At 36.5% G+C, this 22,350-nt stretch overlaps 1 protein-coding gene across 6 annotated transcripts in view; it reads left to right on the top strand.

Moving 5' to 3' along the window:
• The window catches only part of LOC150109601 (uncharacterized), a 426,121-nt gene that overhangs the window by 234,843 nt on the left and 168,928 nt on the right, over positions 1-22,350 (top strand). For all 6 annotated transcript variants that reach the window (XM_090413762.1, XM_090413780.1, XM_090413753.1 and 3 more), the window contains one exon: positions 10,902-10,992. In XM_090413762.1, the coding sequence (XP_090269888.1) occupies positions 10,902-10,992 (91 nt within the window). The remainder of the gene's footprint in view (positions 1-10,901; positions 10,993-22,350) is intronic.

Raw genomic sequence — 22,350 nt, 5'->3', positions numbered from 1 at the left:
TATCAGAATGGGGAACTGGACAATGTGACTTATTTGTGCCTATGGTCCCACAGAAGGTTCTACTAAGGTAGAAGTGGAGGGAATTTTTTGAGGCTCTAGAGAAAGCAACTGACACGATGAAAAAGGAAAAGTTGGTCCTTGTAGGGGATCTAAATAGCAAAGTAGGAAGTGATTCTCAGACATACAAAAATGTTTTGGGAAAATTTGGAGAAAAGAGCAAAGCTAATAATAATGGCAAATATCTGTTGGATTTCTGCTCAGGACATGGACTGGTTATTACTAACACCATGTTCCTACATAAAAATGTGCACAAATTCACATGGAGAGAAGAGACAAGGAATAAAAAAAGTCTCATTGACTATGTTATTGTTGATAGTGATGTTTTCTCCCTGGTACAGGACACCAGAGTGGACAGAGGATTTGAAATTGGAAGTGATCACTAATTAGTCTTGAGTAGGATAAAATTGAATTTCATATTGAAAAGAATGACATGTAAGAAAGTTTTAAAGCGAATAAAAGTTGAGCAGCTCTCAGATGTGAACTGTAGACTAAAACACACAAAGATTATTGAAGGAAAAATGAAAGAGTTTGAGAACAGGAACCAAACCTTGGAGATTCAGTGGCAAGCCTTGAAGAAAACCCTGATTGATTCAGCTAGAGAGGCATGTGGTGAAGTTGTCTGCAAGGATAGAAAAATTAGAACTTCATGGTGAACACAGGAAATTAAAGAGGCAGTGAAGGAAAAGAAGAAATCATATCAAAAGTTCCTGGCAAATAAGTTAGCGTGTGCTCTTAGAGAATACAGAGACAAATGTAAGAAAGCTAAAGAGTGTGTAAAACTAGCTAAACAAAAGTCATGGGAGGACTTTGGCAAGAACATAGAAAATAAATATCAAGAATGTGGCAAAATATTCTGGAGGTTGTTGAAGAAGCTTAGAAATGGAGGAAAAAGTGCTGTAAAAGGAGTTAGAGATAATAAAGGTGCAATGAAAACAGGAGAAAAAGATATCCTTGAAGTATGGAATAATTACTTTGAAAAATTGCTAAATGAAACAAGCAGTGATGACAGCACAGTGATAAAAAACACCAGGCATGCAGTCAGGAATACATATCCATACTTGAAGTAGAAAAAGCCATCAAAAATCTGAAATGTGGAAAGGCAGCTGGAGTTGATGATATTAGACCAGAAATGCTGAAGTATGGTGGTATAAAAGTCTTACAGTGGCTGCACTGCATAGTTCAGAATGCCTGGACAGAGGGATGAATTCCCAATGATTGGAGTAGAGCTCTCATAGTACCTATATATAAAAAGTGAAATAAAACTGAATGTGAGAATTACAGAAGTATATCCCTATTGAGCGTTCCTGGTAAGATATATGCAATTATATTTGAGAAATGGTTGAGAAGAATTGTGGAAGAAAAGCTTGGTGAAGAACAAGCTAGATTCAGGCCAAATAGAGGCTGTCAGGATCAGATCTTCACATTACGACAAATAGTGGAGAAATCATGGAAATATAACAAAGATCTGTATTTAAGTTTTGTCGATTTGGAAAAGGCATATGACAAGGTGCCAAGAGAGAAGCTATTCAATACGCTATAGTTATATGGTGTCAATGGGGCATTATATCAAGCAATACTTAGTCTTTATTTGAGTTGTAAGTCAGCAGTTAGAATTGAAGAAAATACAGGAAGATGGTTTAATGTTAATTCTGGTGTGAGACAAGGATGCACATTATCCTCTCTGTTATTAATCATCTATATGGATCACATTATGAAGGAAAGTGGTATTAAACATGATATCAAAATTGTAGATGTTAATGTCAGCTCTTTGCTTTATGCAGACGATGTTATACTTCTAAATAAATCAGCTACATGTCTGCAAGATTCTCTGACTAAATTGAATAACTGTTGTAATAGATACGGAGGTCACAATAAAAAGAGAACGACAATGAAAATAGGCAGAATCATTGAAAATGTCAACTGTGTTGTGAATGGAGAACCTGTGGAACAAGTAAAACATTTCAGCTACTTAGGCACTTGAAAGTTTATTTTTCAGTGATTTTTTAGTGGAGATGATAAATTAAATATGGAAATAGACAACAGAATCAACAAAGCTGGTATGGTAGGAAGTCAATTGAATAAATTCATGTGGAATAGAAGAGAAATTAGTCGGAACACTAAATTAGCTGTATACAAGACAGTGTTCAAACCAGTTTTAACTTATGGATCTGAGAGCTGGGTCAGAAGTAAAACACTTGACCAGAGACCGCAGATATGAGAGTCCTGAGAAAGATTATAGGCGTGAACAGATGGCATCAATGGCAATATCATATTAAAAACGAGAATATTAGGAAAGAACTTGACAATTGTCAACATCCAGGAATGCGTTAGCAGAGCTAATCTCAGGTGGTATGGTCACTTAAACAGAATGGGCGAAGAAAGATTAGCAAAACAAGTGTTCTCTGCCAAGTTGGCAGGAAAACGACCCAGAGGAAGACCAAGATATAGGTGGATTGATACAGTACAAGGTGCCTTAGACGATAGAAATATAAGATCTGATAATGTTGGAGTCTTGACAAGTAACAGACTGATTTGGAGGAAAATTGTAGATAGGCAGTTAGTAATGATGTAAATTTTTCATGTAGTACTATTATATCCTGTACACCCCCTTGAGGGTACGTGGCAGGAATTTGATGATGATGAACTTTCAAGCATTTTACAACTTTTCATTCATAATCCTGCTTTAGCTTATATCTGCCCAATTGTTATGTTTTCATTTCTTAATCTCATCTGATGTTACAATATATATATAAATAAATAAATCTCTGATTTCATTACATCACACTTCTTTGATACAGGATGTTACAACAAATCTGCTGTCTTGTGCATTCGTTATTAGGGTTCTGAAAGGAGATTAAATAATTTAGAAATTTTTACATTATTTTTACTATTATAATTACAGCTATTTTGCCTGCTTCAGTTTAGGAGTACCCCTGTTTAAATGTCATTGGCTATTTACTCATGGATTCTTAGGGCATTATGAGTGTAGATGTACTAAAAAGTATATGTAGCCTAAGGAATAGAAAATTGCACATACCTTTTTCTGGGTGTTGTGGCTTTTCCTCTGTCTGCGATGTCGAAAACTGCAGAGTGTGTGTGTGGGGGGGGGTAGGCAGTTTGGTAGAATAAGTTAGAAAAACCCGGGTTTTTTTCGTAATATATAGAAACATATACTTTTATATAGGGTGGGGAAAAAGTGAAAGGGTTAGTTTTTTAAAATAGGGAGGGGGAAGGGGAAAGGTGGTTGACGGGGTGTGGACCATTTCGACTATTCGTGGTCGTCATCTGAACACGTTGGGAAAGTGGAAGCTATGTCAGGTCGGGTGGGTGCTTCTGCTTTAGGGGTGTTTGTGTTGTCTCCTATTGGTCGGGGTTGTGACCTCAATTTTATGTTGTGAAGCTTCCAAACCTCGGAGATTATGTAGGGCCTGTGTACGTTGATAGAGTTCGCATCACACTTTATAGCTATTGTTTCCGATATTCTGAGCATTGTTTCATTGTCTTGTCTGTCTATTATGATGGCCTTGTCTATCTGCGGGGTGTGTTTTTGTTCAAGGGCGTGAACAGCTATTTCCGTTTTTCCTGTGCTTTGTATATGATTTTTCTTTTTGATGTTGCGTTTTTTAGTGTTTAAATGTTCTGGAATAGGGATGTTACAGTCACGGAAGTGTTCTTGTAGTCTTGCCCATAAAGACCTGATGGTGGAACCTGTGTAGGTGATGTCACAGTCTTTTGGGCAGGGAAATTTATAGACTACATTGTGCTGTTCAAATATTTCAACATGGATAATTTCTGTTACATGGTCCCAGCAAGTATCAGGATCTGGAGAGAGGAAGCAGTTTGACCATCAAAAGGAGATATCTGAGATCTTTCTATTTGTCATTGTTGTAGCACCAAAGGATACAAGGTTGTAAATAGCTGACGGGATGGCATTTCACTGGACATGAAACTTATATATTTCATCTCTAGAGGAGAGAGGTCACTTCAATATTGTTATTGGAATGAGAACTAATTTAAAGATCAGTAGTTTTGGTTGAGTGGAGAGGATTATTGGGTATTCTGATTGGTGGATGAACAACTTTGCCTGAGGTTATAGCAAACAGCTCATCATCCTTTCCAACTTGATCAGGGGAATTGGCAAAAGGGAGCTGTTTGCAGTTGTGGACATTGAAGTCACAAGGCGGATAATTTCGTCATTAGAGAACTGGATTGCTGGAAATGAAGCTTCAAGGTTCATAAGGTCAGAATCATTTTTCAGAATTTGGGGAAACAGTAGAGGTAGCAGATGTATGATGTATAATAAGGCAAAGAAATCATAAGCCACAGAAGTTAAGAAAAATCAAGATTAGGCATCATCTGGCATGGACTCAGATCAAATCACAAAAAAGAGCATAAACACCACCCTTGTGATGGAAGCAATCATACAGAATATAATTTTTGAGTAATTTTTGTGATTTGGTAAAAAAACAGGAAATTGGATATTTTGCTGTCTTTAGGTAATGGCACACATCAGATTTGGTATTTATGTCACAAATGTTGGTGAAGTGAATGTGGGAGAAATTTTTTTTTGTAAGGTTTTTTGAGTTATTAATTTTTTTTTGGATTTTTTGAAGAGGATTTTTTTTATATTTTTATCATAGTGATGCTGTATCTATTTGAATTTATTGGCATGATGGTGTTTAAGAGGTGAACAGAAAAACTGCAGGTGAACAAGCATTGGGAGGAGATAGACCCTTAGCATGCTGCCGCCCATACACAGAGAATCAAGTCTCCATGTTGTACCGTGACAGTGCTCCTCATATACTATCACCACCACCACACAACTTTCTTTCAGGCACAATCTGGCATTATCTAGACTGCAATGGGATTATATTGTGTATTAAGAGTTTCGACAGTGAGTGCTAGTTAGGTGGCAATAATGAAACAAATGTTAGTAGAGTAGAATAGACAGTATTGAAAATAGAAAATGTTATATTGAACATGCAGCAGTATTAATACAGGAGGATGAAATAGACCTAGATAAGGAAATAGTGTGTCTGTGTTTTATCCTTCATAGGACACAGCGTGAAATTAAAAAGTTGCAGAAGTGGCAACAGCAGTGTGCCCAAGGTAAAAATCATGTGAACAAACAAGAAAAACAAGGTAAGGAGAAAAGTATGTATGTATGGAGACTATGATCAGTGGAGTACTTAACAAAAGTATAACAAAATCATGTTTCTTGGCACAAAGGTTACTAATATTAGTCATGCTACCTAGATGCAGAAAGATAAGGCAAAAAGAATTAATTATCTTGGTTGGCACTAACGATCTGAGAGGTGAGAAGTATTCTATGAGGGAGGATGTGAAGGAGTTGTTGAACAAAGCAAAAATCAAAAGAGAGAAGATGAAGATTGTAAGTCTCCAGCCATGCTATGATGGAGGCAAATTGAGGAGGAGGGCATTGATATGCTTCTGCACAACCTGCAAATCAATATGTAGGTTGTGCAGAAGGAATGTCTTCTTCTTCTTCAACCTTCTGGTTCTGTCCACTGCTGGATGAAGGTCTCCCTCATGATTTTCCAGATCACTCGGTTTTCTGCCTCTCCCATCCATCTCACTCCTGCAATTTGTTCCAGTTCATCTCTCCACCTTTTTCTTGGTCTTCCTCTTTGTCTTGCTCCATCTATTGGTCTTCACTCTGTTGTTTTTCTAGTCCATCTCCCATCACTGTATCTGGCAATATGGCCAGCCCATTTCCACTTAGCCTGTTTAATGTATTTTATAATATCCATAACACTTGTTTGAGATCTTATCCAGATATTTGTCTTCCTATCTCTTATTGTTATTTTTAGTATACTGCTTTCCATGCGAGCTTTTTGTTTAGGGCTTCTGTTAAAGTCTATGTTTCTCCATCATATGTTAGGACAGGAAGTATGCACTGGTCAAAAGCTTTCCTTTTTAGACTCATAGAGATGTCACTTCTGAATATGTCTCTCATTATCCCATAAGCCATCCATCCAAGGTGAATTCTTCATTCAATCTCTTTTCTTTGGCACTCCTCAAAGGATAACAATTGGCCCAAATATACATATGAAGTAACTTGTTTTATTTCATGGTTTTCAACTTTGATAGTTCTATGGTTTATTTATTTATTCATCATTATTTTTGTTTTTTCTCTATTTATTTTTAATCCAGTTTCTCTGGAGGCTTCATTTAGCTGATTTAGCCCTTCTTCCAGATCTTCAAGATTATCTGCTATCAGGACAATATCATCAGCAAATTTCAGATGATGCAGCCTTTCTCCATTTATGTTTATTCCTTTTGTTTCCCAATAAAGGCTTCTAAAGACTTCCTCTAGTGCAGTGTAAATAATTTGGGAGATATGGTGTCCCCTTGCCGGATGCCTTTTTGTATTGGGAACTTTTCACTGTTTTTATATAATTTAATTACAGAAGTTGCATTATTGTAAATATGTTTTAGTGTTTTAATATATGGTTTCTCAGTTCCCTGGGTTTCAAGTGCTTTTAGTGTTGCAGATGTTTTAACTGAATCAAATGCTTTTTCATAGTCTATATAGGCCAGACATAAGGGTTTATTGTATTAAATTGATTTTTCAATGAGCCATCTTAATGTGTGAATATGGTCCAAAGTATTGTAATTCTTTCTAAATCCAACTTGTTCACAGGATTGCATTCCCTCTAGTTTAGATTTTATTCTATTATTTATAATTTTTGTGAAAACTTTATATATGGTGGGGAGTAGGCTTATAGGTCTGTAGTTTTTAATTTCTTCCTTATTACCCTTTTTAAAAATTAATATTAGAAGTGAATTGTTCAATTTTTTGGTATTTTTCTCTGTTTTAGGCATTTATTAAAGAGTTTAGCCAGCTGTTTGATGACAGGGCTTCCTCCCAGTTTTAAGAAGTTACCATAATTCCATCTTCTCCTGGGGCCTATAATGTAATTAAAAGGATTTGTATAATGCCAATCTGGATGCAAATTAAAGTGCAAATTCAGGAAAACTTAAACAATTAGTGTGGATGCAGGTGAATGTGTGTGAAGGCACTCATGAGGTGGGTGAGTGAGTGTGAGAATGACCAAAAGTGTGGAACCTTATCTTGCAAGCAAAAATATTGAATAGGATGGTCAATGTGGGAAGTAAAGGTGGTTGTGGGCCTAAAGAGATGCTGCAGTTTCAATCATTCAGGAATGATTGGGAAGACATGTATCAGTAAATTAGTACAATGAGTGCATTGAGTGATTATTATGGAAGATTTCAACTATGGATATATAGATTGGAAAGAAAAGAGATCATATGACATGAAGGAAATGGAATTTATACATCTACTGAGAGATAGTTACTTGAGGCAGCATGTGATGGAGGGGGACTCAGAGTGAAAGAGCATTGGACTTGGTCATACAATCAGAAGAGCTGTCCATAACCAAGGTGGTTATGTTGCCTCCAACTGGGGAAAGTGACCATGTGGTCTTGACTTGGGAGAATGTAAAAGAGAAATATTCTGTGAAGAAGGGTATATGTGGAAGTACAAGGCAGGTGATTATGATAAGCATAGGAGGAAGCTTGAGGCTGTGCCGTGGCATAAAACCCTGCAAGGGAATGATGTTAATAGTACATTGGAGATAGTTAAAGGACATCTAGAGGAAGCTGTATTAAATTGTATACCTAAGGTATGGAGGGTTAATCAGGTAGGAGTTAGATGGATGAGTAAAATCATTAAGCATGAGTTACAGAAAAAGAAATTGCTGTGGAGGGTACATAAGAAGAAAGTGATTAGCGAACTCATGAACAGATTCTAACAAGGATCAAGCAAGAAATGTGACCAGTATGGTAAGGAAGGCAAAATCAGATTATGAGAGGAACCTAACTGAGCAGGCCAAAGGAAATCCCAAAGATTTCTTTCATTATGTGGCAAGTAAGAGGAAGAATGACTATGGAAGATTAACTTTAATGAGTGATATGATACTCTATGAGGGGACAACATGGCTTTGTGAAGGGTTGGTCATGCCTTAGTAATTTACTAACTTTTTATAATTGAGTGACAGCACAGCTGAGTTGGATACAGAAAATGGCTGCATGATATGACATGAAACTGTTTTGCAGGTTGATAGGAGAAAAAGAGGGAATAATGATAGAAACATTTAAGTTACTTAAATTGTTTTATAGGATTGATTCAGGGGAAATGTTTTAGCACTTGGCTAGAGGGAGCAGAACAAGAGGTATCTCTGGAAGTTGAGTAAAAGTGTGGTTAGTAGGGGCATGCAGACTAGATTTTTTGCTTGGAGAGTTGTGAATGAATGGAATGGGTTGCCCAGAAACAATTGTTAGCACTTTACTGTTACAAGAAGAGGTATGACAGATTATGTGGCTAGTTTGGATCTCCACCGATGAGTCTTCAGGCTCTCATGCAATAATAATATGCCAACTGATCATTAGCATCATTACTAGGTTCAGTCTTGCATGTTATCTAGCAGCCAGTCTGCAAAACTGCTTTATTGCTGTACCCTCAAATATGGAAGTGGCTCTAGATCTCCACATTATGTTCGATATTTCTGTGAAAGTTATCATGATTGTAAGTTGGGATGGTGGGGACAGAAGCTCATACACCTTATCTCATGCAAGATTCTTACACTTCATGTAGCTGTGTTTCTGTGTAATTTCATGCATATTATGTAAATGCAGTAGCTGAATAACCAGTTTCACTGTTTGCAAAGATGAAGGTAATGTCATAACCTTGTTAACACATTTTCCAAAGTAAATGTGTTAACAAAGTAAATTAAGTTTGACAGACCATGCACGCCTTCACAAAAAATTAGATTTTCTTTCTACTTCATCAGAATCTGTAAAGCAATAAACAAATTACTGTCTGACCACAGATGCAAGACCCCTCGGCACTTCTGTACATGGCAGAAGGCAAATACATTCCAATAATAGAGTAATCAGTGTGTTTCTTGGGATGAGTGTTTATTATTATACGTCAGAAAATTAGCTTTTCTTTCATGAAAATTCAAATAGTGGTAATTAGTGGTAACTATTTTGCTTGTACAACAGTTGGAAAATTTTATGAATTAAAGCACTTGATTTCGCGTGTTGGTGACAAATTCGTACATTGCCTTATTCCTTTCTTCCCTTCAACATGAATTGACTCTTAGCATTGTGCCAGCCGTGGTTCTTGATCTGTGATCAAACAGTACTACATATATTTCCAAGTTCTGAGAGGCTATTCTACTTTATTGTTTTTGAATAAATCTTGCTTTCTATAGCACCATTTATATATAGCAAAATTTTTACTTAATTTTTAATTATAATTATTTAACTCATTCTGTTTTAACTGTTCTCCTTCCCACCTTTTTTTTAAAAAAAAAACACTGGTCAAGAATGAGAATCATAAACAGTTTTGGAATTTTTTTTTAATTTTGAAATCTCAGGTGGCATCCCTTACAGCATCTTGCACTTCCTTCATTGAAGGAAATCTTTTACTTTTAATGTGAGCTTTATTTCTTGGAAAAATTAGGAGTTGCAGCACGAAGTCTGGTGAAGTACAGAGGGTGTTACTATCAGATATGATTGCATGAGTAATGACCAGTTTTCATTGTCCACTGTTTGCAGGCATGTGCCTAAATCATTAGTGGGCATTGGACAGCAATGATAACTAATGGATGCCTTGTCTTTTGTTAGTACATGTTAACTCTTCTAGTTTTGTCACATTGGTTCTCCCCCTCCTCCCCTAAGATCCTATCCTGATATTGTCTCTTTAAGACTTTCTTTAAAATGCTTCGACTAGTTTTTATAAAGTCTTATAAACTCAAGAAGCTATACAAACTTGTCCATAGCAGACTTTTACAAACATCCATACCCATTGTAGCATTCAAACTAACAACCTCTTGGTTGGAGACTTGTGGGAGTTGAGGTCCTTCCCTGACAATATGCTTAGATTTTCACAAGGTGCCTGAATAACCCTGAATAACAGAGCTCATTATAAAAGTTCTACATCTTGTACTCCTGTTTGTTAAACATTTATTTTAATAAGATACATTTATAGGTCTTCATATAATCTTTATTCTCCCTTATCATTGATGGCCAGTAGATGGGTAATTCTTGTCAAAGCTTTGTCTGACATTACCCTACACAGTGCATGATATCTGATCTGGGCCAGATTCTTTCTCCATTTTGAAGTCTTATTTTGCAGAATGCCAGAAACAGAAAAGCACACAGCATTTTTGCTCATAGGCTGGCTTCCAACTGATGTGAAGATGTAAACTGTAAAACCTTCTTCCCACTAGGAAATAATACTGAGGAACCTCTTATGCCTTGGTATCATTACGAGCTTATCTAAAAGTTACCATTTCTTATAGGCTATATTCAGCTCTCCTGCTCAAATTGAAGCATTCAGTTTCATTTTAGTTTCAAGCTTTCAAGATTTCTTATCAAATTAAAACAGTATTTTTTTGATTTCTTTAACTTTGTAGGAAATCTTTTATGAACATATTTCTGCTAATAATTTTAAAATAATTCATTTGATTCTTATCAGGATGCTTTCTTTTGCCCAAATTGACTCTAAATGCTTATTTTAATGAACGTAGCTCTTGACACATCCTTTCAAAGCCATCACATAGTTGATTTATGAGTAGTATCAATTAGGTTGCATTGTAACTTATAATACAAACTAAGTGAACATATTGAAAGTCGAGGCTTACTCTAGACATTAATAAGGGTATTAGACTAGTGTGAATATATCTGTATTATTGTAGATATTCTTAATATAACACAAGTGAATTGTTGCAGATATAAATTAATTTATTACAATTTTATTTTTTATTCTATTTGTATTTATTTGTTGTTAGAATGGAAGAAATGGTGCATACTATGCTTCAGTTCAGATCACAGATCGAACAACTGAAACATGAAAAATCAACTCTAGCTTTGTCCTATGAAGTGAGTACAGTTAAGTATTTAAAAAAAAAAAAGAAAGAAAAAAACCATAAGACAAGTTTGTTGAATTATCTAAATGCTTCATGTCTTGCAGTATTATTAATGTAATCTGAATTTAGAATTGAAAAACATTTGTTAAACATTTATTTTAATAAGATACATTTATAGGTCTTCATTTAATCTCTATTCTCCCTTATCATTGATGGCCAGTAGATGGGTAATTCTTGTCAAAGCTTTGTCTGACATTACCCTACACAGTGCGTGATAGCTGATCTGGGCCAGATCAGATATCATGCACTTTGTAGGTTTAAAAACAAAGGATTGTTTTTAAACCTACTTCAAATTCAAATTAGTCTTTAGTTAATAAATATATGATACTAAGTTGTGAGTTTTAAATGAATATGCAAGGTCTTAAACCGAACGAATGGATGCACATTGGATGCCCAGTTTATTAGACCCACCTTTGTTTTGTTTATAAGTGGTATACTTACTAATAAAAGTAGTGTTCTCTTTAGTGCTCATAACAGCCTCAACAAGTTAGAGTTGGGTGTCATGTGGTAGTAAAGTATTTCACAGGGATGCTGGCATGTTCAGATTTGATTGCATTCTACATTTGCCTCAGACTATAGCAAATCCTTGCCATGAACAGTTCATTCTGCCTTAACCTGTAGATGCTTAGTTGGATTGAGATTCAGTTACTGAGTAACCGAAACTGTTGCTGACAGTGACGAGTTGAGGCTGAGAGCAAAGATCATGAATGATCTATTAGCAGAAATGTGTGTGAAAAGTGGGATGAGTTTGAGCAATGAATGGACTGCATTTGAATATTTTTGTGAGTTATCCAGAGAGAGTGTTGCTGGATGGGATGGTAATGACTGCAGAGAATGGATCCGAGCTAGTAATATAAGGTAGGAGGGATTAAAGGAGTGCTTATAAATGGATAAGTGAGGAGAATGAAAGAGATGTGGGAGTTCAAGACAGACATGGAAATAGAGGGAGTCAGGGTGGACAGGAGGACACAGCATGAGAAAGTTCGATGCTGGAAGATGAAGTTATTATTATCATTATTATTTGACACCTCTAGGGAGTCCAAGGACTCATCGAGAGAGGGCACCTGTTCTTCAACTCCATCTCCACCATTCAATCATCAACTGACTGCAAGTACACCAACGCCATCTACCGCCAACCACCACTGGTATTTCCACAGACAATCACAAACATCCATAGCCCATGGCAGGATTCGAACCTGTAGCCTTTTGGCTAGAGAGTGGATATGCTATCCACTCGGCTAACCAGGCCAACAAGTTAATGTGTGAAAAGACAAGAAAGGAATGTAATGGCCTGGAATGTGGTGGAGTATTTGGATCTAGAGAGGATTCTCATTTGGGAATTGAGAGAGACCTCTGGGGGAAGGCATAGAGGAGTCATATCTGAGAAGTGGTATCATGGAAACTTGTTATAGATCGAAATGAACTAGTATGTTTGTATGTGAATGCCAGAGGTATCAGAAATAAATGGAAGAAAATTGTTGAAATAAGTGAGATATGGTTGGATGAGTATGACATCCTGAGAGAAATAAAGATGGAAAAGTGTAATGTTCTTCTTGAGTGCTGTTGATGATAGAAAAGGAGTTGTACACATGCAAGGCAGAGCAAGGAGAAAATAGTGTCAGTGGTTTACAGGCCGTATGATATAGGGCAGAGATGGATAGAATGAAATTTTTAGTTAGATGTTTCTATACGAGATCTGTTAATGTGGAGGAGAGTGATGGTAAAATGTATAAGCAAGTTAACTAAGCAAATAAGAAAAGGGTGATCATTACAGTAATATAGATTGGAATGATGAGATATCATCCAGAAGTAAATGAATTTTTCAAGTTGAACAACTACCTTAGGCAGTATTAGGTAGTTATAAATGAAGTGTCAAATCTCTTTCCAGTTGGTGAGAGTGACCATGAAATGATTACCTTGGTGGTGGCTAGCTGAGGACTTCTGTGAGGAAAGGATATATGTGGAACTACAAAGCTGGAGATTAGCAGAAGCTCAGGAAACAGTTTGCAGCTATAACATGGAATGAGGAGTTTGATAGAAAGGAGATCAGTGCTATTCGGGTGCTATTCAAGAACTATACACTGCTCAGAAAGAAGTTAACGGACACTCTCATGAATAAGATGCATCATGCCATTAACAGAGTTTGAAAGAGGCATTGTAATAGGATGCCATGTTGCAGGCCTATCTGTTCAGCAAATTATTGACAAATTGGGCCATCCCAGGTTCAACAATCAGTGATATCATACTGAGATTGAAGCACAGGGAGTCAACTGAGAAGTGGACGACTCATCTCACATTCTGTAAGTGTGATGAGTTTTTACATACTATCCTTCGTAGCATCGGTGATGCTACGAAGGATAGTATGTAAAAACCGGCATTCGTCGGCCGACACATTGAATGTGGAGTTCCAGGCATTGATGGAATATGAATCTGCACAAAAACATTCAGAACCAAGGTACACAACATGGGTTTCCATGGTAGGAATGCAATACACAAGCCCCACATTACCCGAACTAACATGCAGCGTTATCTTCAGTGGGGCAAAGAACGTGTACAGTGCGACATAGACGTTTGGAAAGTTGTGTTACGGAGTTCAAATCATGCTGCTCCCTCTACCATGCAGATGGACGGGTGTGAATGTGGCGGATGCCTGGTGAACGTCTCTTACCAGAGTGCGTAACCCCAACTATGAAATTCGGAAGTGGCAGTGTGATGGCATAGGCCTGTTTTTCTTGGTTTGGCCACATATTTCTGTTTTTGGTGCTATGAACATTGAACTCCAAGACATGTATGAACATTCTGAACAATGTAATGCTTCCTACTTTGTGGTGTTTCTATGGAACTGACCATTGTCTCTTACAGCAAGACGTAAGGCTGTTGTAATTGCCTGATTTGTGGACATGAATGTCACCACACTTGACTGGCCTCCACAGAGCCCTAATCTCAATCCTATTGAACATCTGTCGGATGAACCGGAGCATCGAGTGAAGTAAAAGGACATCCTCCTCACAACTGTCCAGGACCTTATTACATGCCTACAGGAAGAATGGTCCAAAATTTCCATTGATCGCTATCATACACTTGTAGAAAGTATACCCTGTAGGATTGCTGCAGTAATCCCAGTGAAAGGAGGTCCTACATGTTAAGGTAGGGTGCTATGACTGTTTGTTCCTCACACTATGAATACCATATTTTCGATGTTTTATGGTGTCTCTTGACTTCTTTCCAAGCAGTGTATATCAGAAGCATTTTTAAACCTCTGACTCCAAAGGTCAGAAGGCATTATGGAGGCAGCATGAGATTAGTGGTAATAATCAGTTGCATGAGGAGTAAAAAGAACAAGCAAGGAAGGTCACTCACTTGGTAAGGGTAGCAAAAGTGCAGTATGAGAAGCGTTTAGCTAAAAAAAAATATACTTAGGGAGTTCTTTTAATATATTATCAGAAATAGAAAGAATGATTATGCTATTGCAGGATGATATTCATCAGTGAAAATGGTAAAAGGATAGTCATTGTGGAGGGTATAGTTGAGGTATTCAGTGCACACTTCATAAAGGTATTTCATCCTTATGAATGTGACATCATGCAGAATTTGAGTGCAGTGGAAAGGGAGGAGGAGGAGAGACAGACTGACTGTGCACATTGAGCTGAAGGTATATGGAGAGTTGAGTAAACATGAAGTTAATAAAGCTGTGTGACTTTATGATATATAACCTTGTGGTTTGAGGAAATGTACCAGGGAGTTGAAATCTGTCTTAATATACTTGTTTAATATAAGTTCCAAAGGAGTAGAAGGAAGTTAAGACTGTACCTCTTAAGGAGGAAGGCAACAAGACATGACTCAAGCTTCAAATTATAGGCCAACCTGTGTGTGTGTGTGTGTGTGTGGCAGATGTTGTGGTTAAAGAGTTCAAGAGGGTTAGTGAGGAGAAAGATCCAGAATTGTGTCGACAGCAGTGGCATTCTCTTTGATGGACAGCATGGGTTTTCTAAAGGAATATCACATTTTAGTAATCTGTTTACAGGTGTATGAGACAAAAGAGATGCATACACAGTGGTATACTTAGATTTTACAAAGATGTTTGATAGATTGCCATATGATAAGTTGATAGTTAAAGTGGATTGGATGGGGTTAGATAATAGATTAGTATTTGGTTTGGAGATTGGCTATATGATAAGTATCAGCAAGTTGTGTATAGGGAAGCAATATTTCAGAAGAAGAAAGTCAGTAGTGGTGTGCCTCAGTGGTCTGTTGTAGTGCTATTGCCATTTAAATTGTATGTTAATGATTTGGGGGAAAGTTTGGATGGGGATTTTCAGTTGTTTACAGATGATTCAAAGTTGAGAAATATGAGAAGTAGAGCAGATGTTGTGGCTTTACAAGAGGACTTGAATAGACTGACTGAATTGGTATGGGAATTGGTTGCCAGGTCAATGTTGAAAAATGTATGGTTTTAAAATTTGGTAAATAAAGATGGGATGTAGACTATATACACTTGTTTGGGATATATTGGAGGATATGGAGGTAATAATAGACCTTTGAGTGATGGTGAATACATACCTAAAATTTACAGAACTTACTAAAATTGTGAGAACACTGACATAAAATTAAGAAGATTATGTTTCCATTGTATAAATTCTTGATTGGGCCACATATGGATTGCTGCACACAGATTTGGTCACCTAGTTTTCAAAAGGATTAAGAGATATTGGAAAGGATATGCAGGAATTTGACTAAAATGTTTTCTGATCTCTCTCTCTCTCTCTCTCTCTCTGAAATGTTAAGTATGAAGAATTGTTGAAAAAATACAATTTGAGGAGACATGATAGAGACACATATGTTAGGACAAAGTTTTCATCGGATTAATATGGAAAAGGTTTTTCATAGAATGATGGGAATGGGGAGAGGGAGAAGTCTGATGATGATGATGATAACAAGTTATCAGGTGGATAGACTAATGAACGAAGGTATGCACAACATCAGCAATTTAGTTTGGTTGTCACTTGAATACTGAATACTTGTCTATTTGAACTCTTTTGACAACAGTGTTCAAGTAGGCTGTAGCAGACAGTTGTCATTCCTGGTGTCAAAGAAAACTTTATACAATCTCTTATTACACCACCACCAGCCTGCAATGATATTACAAGGCATAATAGCTCATTGAATCATGCAGTTATTGCCATACACCAGTTCTGTTGCTGCTACTTCCATGGAAAAAAGTTTGTATACTGTTTCTGATATACATGTTCCTTTTCAACCCACTGTTGTGTTGCACTATGTTTAACCTAATTATGGCCAGTCTACTAGGCTCCACTGGTTGTTCACATCATCAAGCTCTTTCTAGCCATAGACTGTCGCTGGCTGAATGTTTTCTAGTTGCTATTATTGATCTACACCATGGCTTCTCAATTAAGTAAATGGCCACTAACTTCAACGTGCTCACTCCCTCCTCTGTGAAGAAGAAGATATCAACAAAGAACTTCAATTTCTTCTTACAACCTTTCAGCAAAATGGTTATTCAAAACAAACAGTTAATAAGCTACTATTTAATCCACCTTCTCACCATATTGAAGATAGAAATAATGAAAAGGCTACCTATCCCTACCATAAATCAGTTCCGTTTCGCCTAAAATAGCCAAAGTTATCAAATAATATAACATCTGGACTTCTTTCACTCCTCTACTTAAACTCCATTTCTTGCTCAGTAGGCCCAAGCAAAATCATAACAACTTGAAATATCCTGGTGTTTACCACATTTGGTGCAACTGCAACATACCTTATTTTGGCCAGACTGAAAAATCCATCGAATTATGTCTAGAAGAGCATAAAAGAGACGTTGCATTACAGAACTAGAGCAAGTGCTCTGTTGAAACATGTCCTGAATTCTGCTGATTCTAATGCTGAAAACTGTTCATCCAGCCGTGTGGACATATCGGAAAATATCTTTCAATGCTATGATGAATTGGAGAGAAGAATTGTAGAATCTAAAGAAATCGGCCTCACTCCAGTACATCTCAACACTAACCTCAGCTATAATCTCTCAGACTGTCATTGTACTGCTATCCAACTTTGGCATTCATGAGACCTCGAATGCATGTGCACACCCAACAATGAAGAAATACACGGAATGTCTTCAAAAGTTAATAGATTAGTGTTTTAATGTTTAGATTTTTTTCTCTCACAATGTTTGTTGATATTTCCCTCGTGTTATGCATCCGAAGATGTCTTCTAAGAAGACAAAAACTAAGTCGTGCAGTTTATTTAAATAAAATAGCATTTCTATTTTTTATCTCTCAACTTATAGTCATTTAATTTATTTCTAATATGTCTCTTAGCCGAGTCAATCAGTTATATCATATATATATATATATATATATATATATATATATATATGTATATATATATATATATATGTATATATATATATGTATGTGTGTGTGTGTGTGTGTAGAACGTATTTTACCTTGGGTATAATAAATGTTAAAAATACCAAGCAATTTTAAACCTGGTTTTACTCCATTTCCCAAGTAAGCAAACAGACAAACAAGTCAAATTTGCACCTGCAAGTGATGCAATTCTAGCTGATCCTACAGGTAGTGCAAGACCAAGGCAACTCATGGTAAAGGTGGCATAAGCTCTGATCACTAATCTTAATATTTACCCTTAATGCCAAAACACATCTCCAAGAAGGGGATGTATGATGTTTTGTATTAAAGGCAAGGTTTGCTTACTTGGGAAATGGAGTAAAACCAGGTTTAAAATTGCTTGGTATTTTTAACATTTATTATACCCAAGGTAAAATACATTTATATCTTTGAACCTCTTTTTTATATCTTTGAAATTTATATAATTTATATCTTTGAAAAATTTTTGAACCTTTTATTCCCTCTGTTACATGTTGCCTAAGACATTTGTCCCTCAAGAATTCTAGAAATTCCATTCCCCTATTGCTACATGCATCTTCCTCTCTCCAAAAAATCTCCTCAAGAGATTTTTATTTAATAAGGTTAAAACACCTTATGGTAGCTTGTTCTGGTAAAATACTTATAAGCTCTGTATTACTAAATCTTGGTATTTCTAGCCTGGCTCCCACTGATGAGGCCTCAATAAAGGTCGAAACCGGTCTGGGTAATGGCCCCTTGCCTTTAATACAAAACATCATACATCCCCTTCTTGGAGATGTGTTTTGGCATTAAGGATAAATATTAAGATTAGTGATCAGAGCTTATGCCACCTTTACCACGAGTTGCCTTGGTCTTGCACTACCTGTAGGATCAGCTAGACTTTGCATCACTTGCAGGTGCAAACTTGACTTGTTTGTCTGTTTGCTTACTTGGGAAATGGAGTAAAACCAGGTTTAAAATTGCTTGGTATTTTTAACATTTATTATACCCAAGGTAAAATACGTTCTACATTTATATCTCCTCCAGAGATTTTTATTTAATAAGGTTAAAACACCTTATGGTAACTTGTTCTGGTAAAATACTTATACTTATAAGCTCTGTATTACTAAATCTTGGTATTTCTAGCCTGGCTCCCACTGATGAGGCCTCAATAAAGGTCGAAACCGGTCTGAGTAGTGGCCCCTTGCCTTTAATACAAAACATCATACATCCCCTTCTTGGAGATGTGTTTTGGCATTAAGGGTAAATATTAAGATTAGTGATCAGAGCTTACATACATCCCCTTCTTGGAGATGTGTTTTGGCATTAAGGGTAAATATTAAGATTAGTGATCAGAGCTTACATACATCCCCTTCTTGGAGATGTGTTTTGGCATTAAGGGTAAATATTAAGATTAGTGATCAGAGCTTATGCCACCTTTACCACAAGTTGCCTTGGTCTTGCACTACCTGTAGGATCAGCTAGACTTGCATCACTTGCAGGTGCAAACTTGACTTGTTTGTCTGTTTGCTTACTTGGGAAATGGAGTAAAACCAGGTTTAAAATTGCTTGGTATTTTTAACATATATATATATATATATATATACACACACACACACACATTACCATAGCTAGCAGGTGCCATGGGTGCACAGGGACAAAGGGGACCTGAAATGGGGTATCAAAAAAATAATCAGTATTATATTTTCATTTTCGAATTTTAAATTTTGTTGCCATGGGGACCGATTCCATCATGTTTTTGGTTAATGTTAAAAATTAACTGAATCTGTTTCTATCGTATTTGTATTTTTATTTATTTTTTCCAAAAAAAAAGGGAGAGCCAAAAATATCTTGCATAGGGCCGATGAAAAGCTGGTTATGGCATTGTATATTGCCAAATGTGTAAAAATGTGCCTACCTGCCTGAAATTAGATGCATGACACATGCAAAACATATCCCAGCATGAATGTGTTACTCAGAGCTGCTTAGCTTCCTGAAATATTCCTTTAAAATATTCATATATCTCCCACTCATGCACCATCAGTCCATCATGCATGACTGGAGGTTCACATTGCATTGTCTTGCAAAAATATCTTGAAACTGTGCCTTAAACCCATTCACAGTTTTCACACTCTTTGTATATCTTCCACTCATTCACCATCACTCCATTTCCATGCTCTATATGATATTACAATTATGAGGATGAAATACCTTGATAAATTGATCATTAAAAATGCTTCAATGGTATTCTCTACAACAGTCACCAGTCTATCATTTTCATCTGATATCATCCTTCCATTATCATTCTTTTTTCTCTTAGCTTATCAAACTCTTTTGAATTTTTCTTGTTGCAGTTGGTTAATTGCTGCTCATACTGCACTTTTACTTTCCATACAAATGAGTCATCTCCTGGATGACTCATTTGTATGGCTCATTGTATAGAATTTTCCTTGCCTTAATTGGCAAGGAAAGTTCTACTCTTTGTAACTGGTATAACTATTTTACTCCCTCTGTAACGTCTTTTCCTGCCAAAGTGGCTGTTTAATATCACCATCCATTTTGTATCTGAGTTTTGGAATCAATTTAGACGTTGCTGATGTTAGAAGTTCTTTACCTTTGTTTCTTTAAGGTTTCTTAAAAATTCATATTTTCCCAGGCACCTGGGAGCCATTCTAATTTATATTACCATAATTACAATTGCTGATAACGATTCCCCCTTCTCTTATTTGGTAAGCTAATTAGCTATGCATTTTCTTTGTCACCTTTTCATTTTGTCACTACACATTTTCATTCCTTCACCAACACTCCTTGCATCTCCACTGTGTGCAGGCATATTTCATCTATCATCAACAGCACTGCCTCTCCTTATAAATCCCCCCCCCCCCTTTCTAGCTGTTTCACTTACACCAACAATTTTGGGCAAATCACCTCATTTATTTCAGCAGTTCTGCCCCCCCCCCCAATCTTTTTTTTTTTTTTTTTCCCCTCTGATATTCCTGCCATTTGTAATAAATACAGCAACCTATTTTTGAGCCAGTTATGTGTCTGCCACTACGCAGTAGTGACAGACATATAACTGGTAGCAGTAGTATGATATAATTCTGTGACATACCTGATCTTGATCCCTCCTCTTTATCATCACCTATCCCATATTTTTTCCTAGGCAATTTACTCTGTATCTTGGGCCCTTCCCGTTATATTGACTACACATATGTTCACTACTGTTTCTAACATCCACTGTCCTTATGTTGTTTTTCTAGTCACCTTCCCTACCTCCCTCCCCTTCCTTTGCCATCTTGTATACCTGCTGCTCTCTTATTCTGATCTCTCATTCCTCCCACTGCTCTCCTTGCTCTCTCTCTTTCTCTCTCGATTCATTCATATTCTTTTATTATTATTATATAAGTATCTCTATGGAATCAGACTCATTGTGGTAGACCCACACAAACAATTATTTGCATACCTATCATCCCTCTCCCTATCATTCATTTTTCAGGGCATTCATGACTACCTCTGGCAATCCATTCTACTCCTTCATCTAGTCTGCATAACCTTCCATGTCTCTTACACAGATTTTTTTTAGAGATACTTGTGCTGTAAAGATAAGACTAAATACCACATCAAGGGTCCTATCCTATCTTGATTTATACTCACGTTTAGACCCACACTTCACTGTGTAGCCATTTAAAACCAAAATCCTATGAATAGTTTGGTTAATCCTTATTCCAGTGCCTGTATGCCTGTTTTGAGGGATGAAAAAACCTCCACCTCCATATGAGACTGGCTAACTTGTCATTTGGTTGAAAACACCTGATAAATGTTATTCATATCATAGACCGAACTTGAACCTGGGTCTTTCCAACCAAAGGACTCATCTAAACCATCTGAGCTACAGAGGCTCTACATCAAGGATAAGGACGAATAAAGTATTAAGCTTTAATAACCAAATATTTTAACTTGAAAATTAAATAATCTATTTTAATAGTGAGCCATTTTAATAATTTCAATAATCTGTTTTAAATAATCTATCATTCGTGCACTGATGAAAACCTGCAATTTTCAACCTGAAAATTGCAGGTCCTCATCAGTGCATGATTTGTAGTAGGGAGAGAACAAGAGATCACCACTGCAGACAAATGGCAACTTAATTTTAAAGAAAGTTGTTCACAAAAAAAAAGCTAGAATAATGAAAAATTTATCGTATTGGACTACACACTCCTTTAGGTGTATAGAATACCCTGTGATATTCTATACATCTAAAGAGTGCTTACCAAAAAAAATTATGATAATCATTTCTGGAAAAGATTAAACTGAAGAGGCTGTTGCTGAAAAGGAATGCAATGAGAGCAGTCATCAAGAAATCTAAAGAGGTAAAAGGGGATTTCAGAGCAGGAGAGTAAGATATGTGCTCAGATATGGTCGAGTTCTTGGGGATAAGGAGGTAGAGAGGATCCAGAAACGAATATCAAGATGATGACAGGTCTGTGGAATGTTCCCTATCAGGAAAGATTAAGGAAAGAAAGGATTGTACAATTTAGTTGATAGGCAGAAGAAAGGAAACATGATAGAAATTTTATAAATTACTATAGGGATTTCATAAGATTGACACAAAACAAATTTTGCTTAGGAAGCATGCATGATCCAGGTGTTTTTCCTCATGATATATCTTTGTGTGTATCTTTGGTAAATATGTTCAAGGAGAGATACGATAGGTATTTAAGTATGAATATCTAAATGATTCCTTGAACTTTCATAATAATAACAAAGGCCAGTGAGTTTGCTTTCATGAAGCCTAGTTGTTAGTCACATCTAAGAATGAAATGTATTTGCTTCATTCCAAAGAGTTTTTATGTGAATCTGCACTCATGAATGTTTGTCTGTAACCCTATAGTACATTTTGTACTGTGAGCGGGGCTGAGGATTAGATG

The sequence above is a fragment of the Typopeltis vanoorti genome, chromosome 2, assembly GCF_054136105.1.
Source record: "Typopeltis vanoorti isolate ZY-2024b chromosome 2, IOZ_Tvanoo_1.0, whole genome shotgun sequence".
NCBI classification, from domain to species: domain Eukaryota; kingdom Metazoa; phylum Arthropoda; class Arachnida; order Uropygi; family Thelyphonidae; genus Typopeltis; species Typopeltis vanoorti.
Note: the sequence above shows the minus strand (reverse complement) of the source record. Positions and strands in the feature narration are given on the sequence as shown.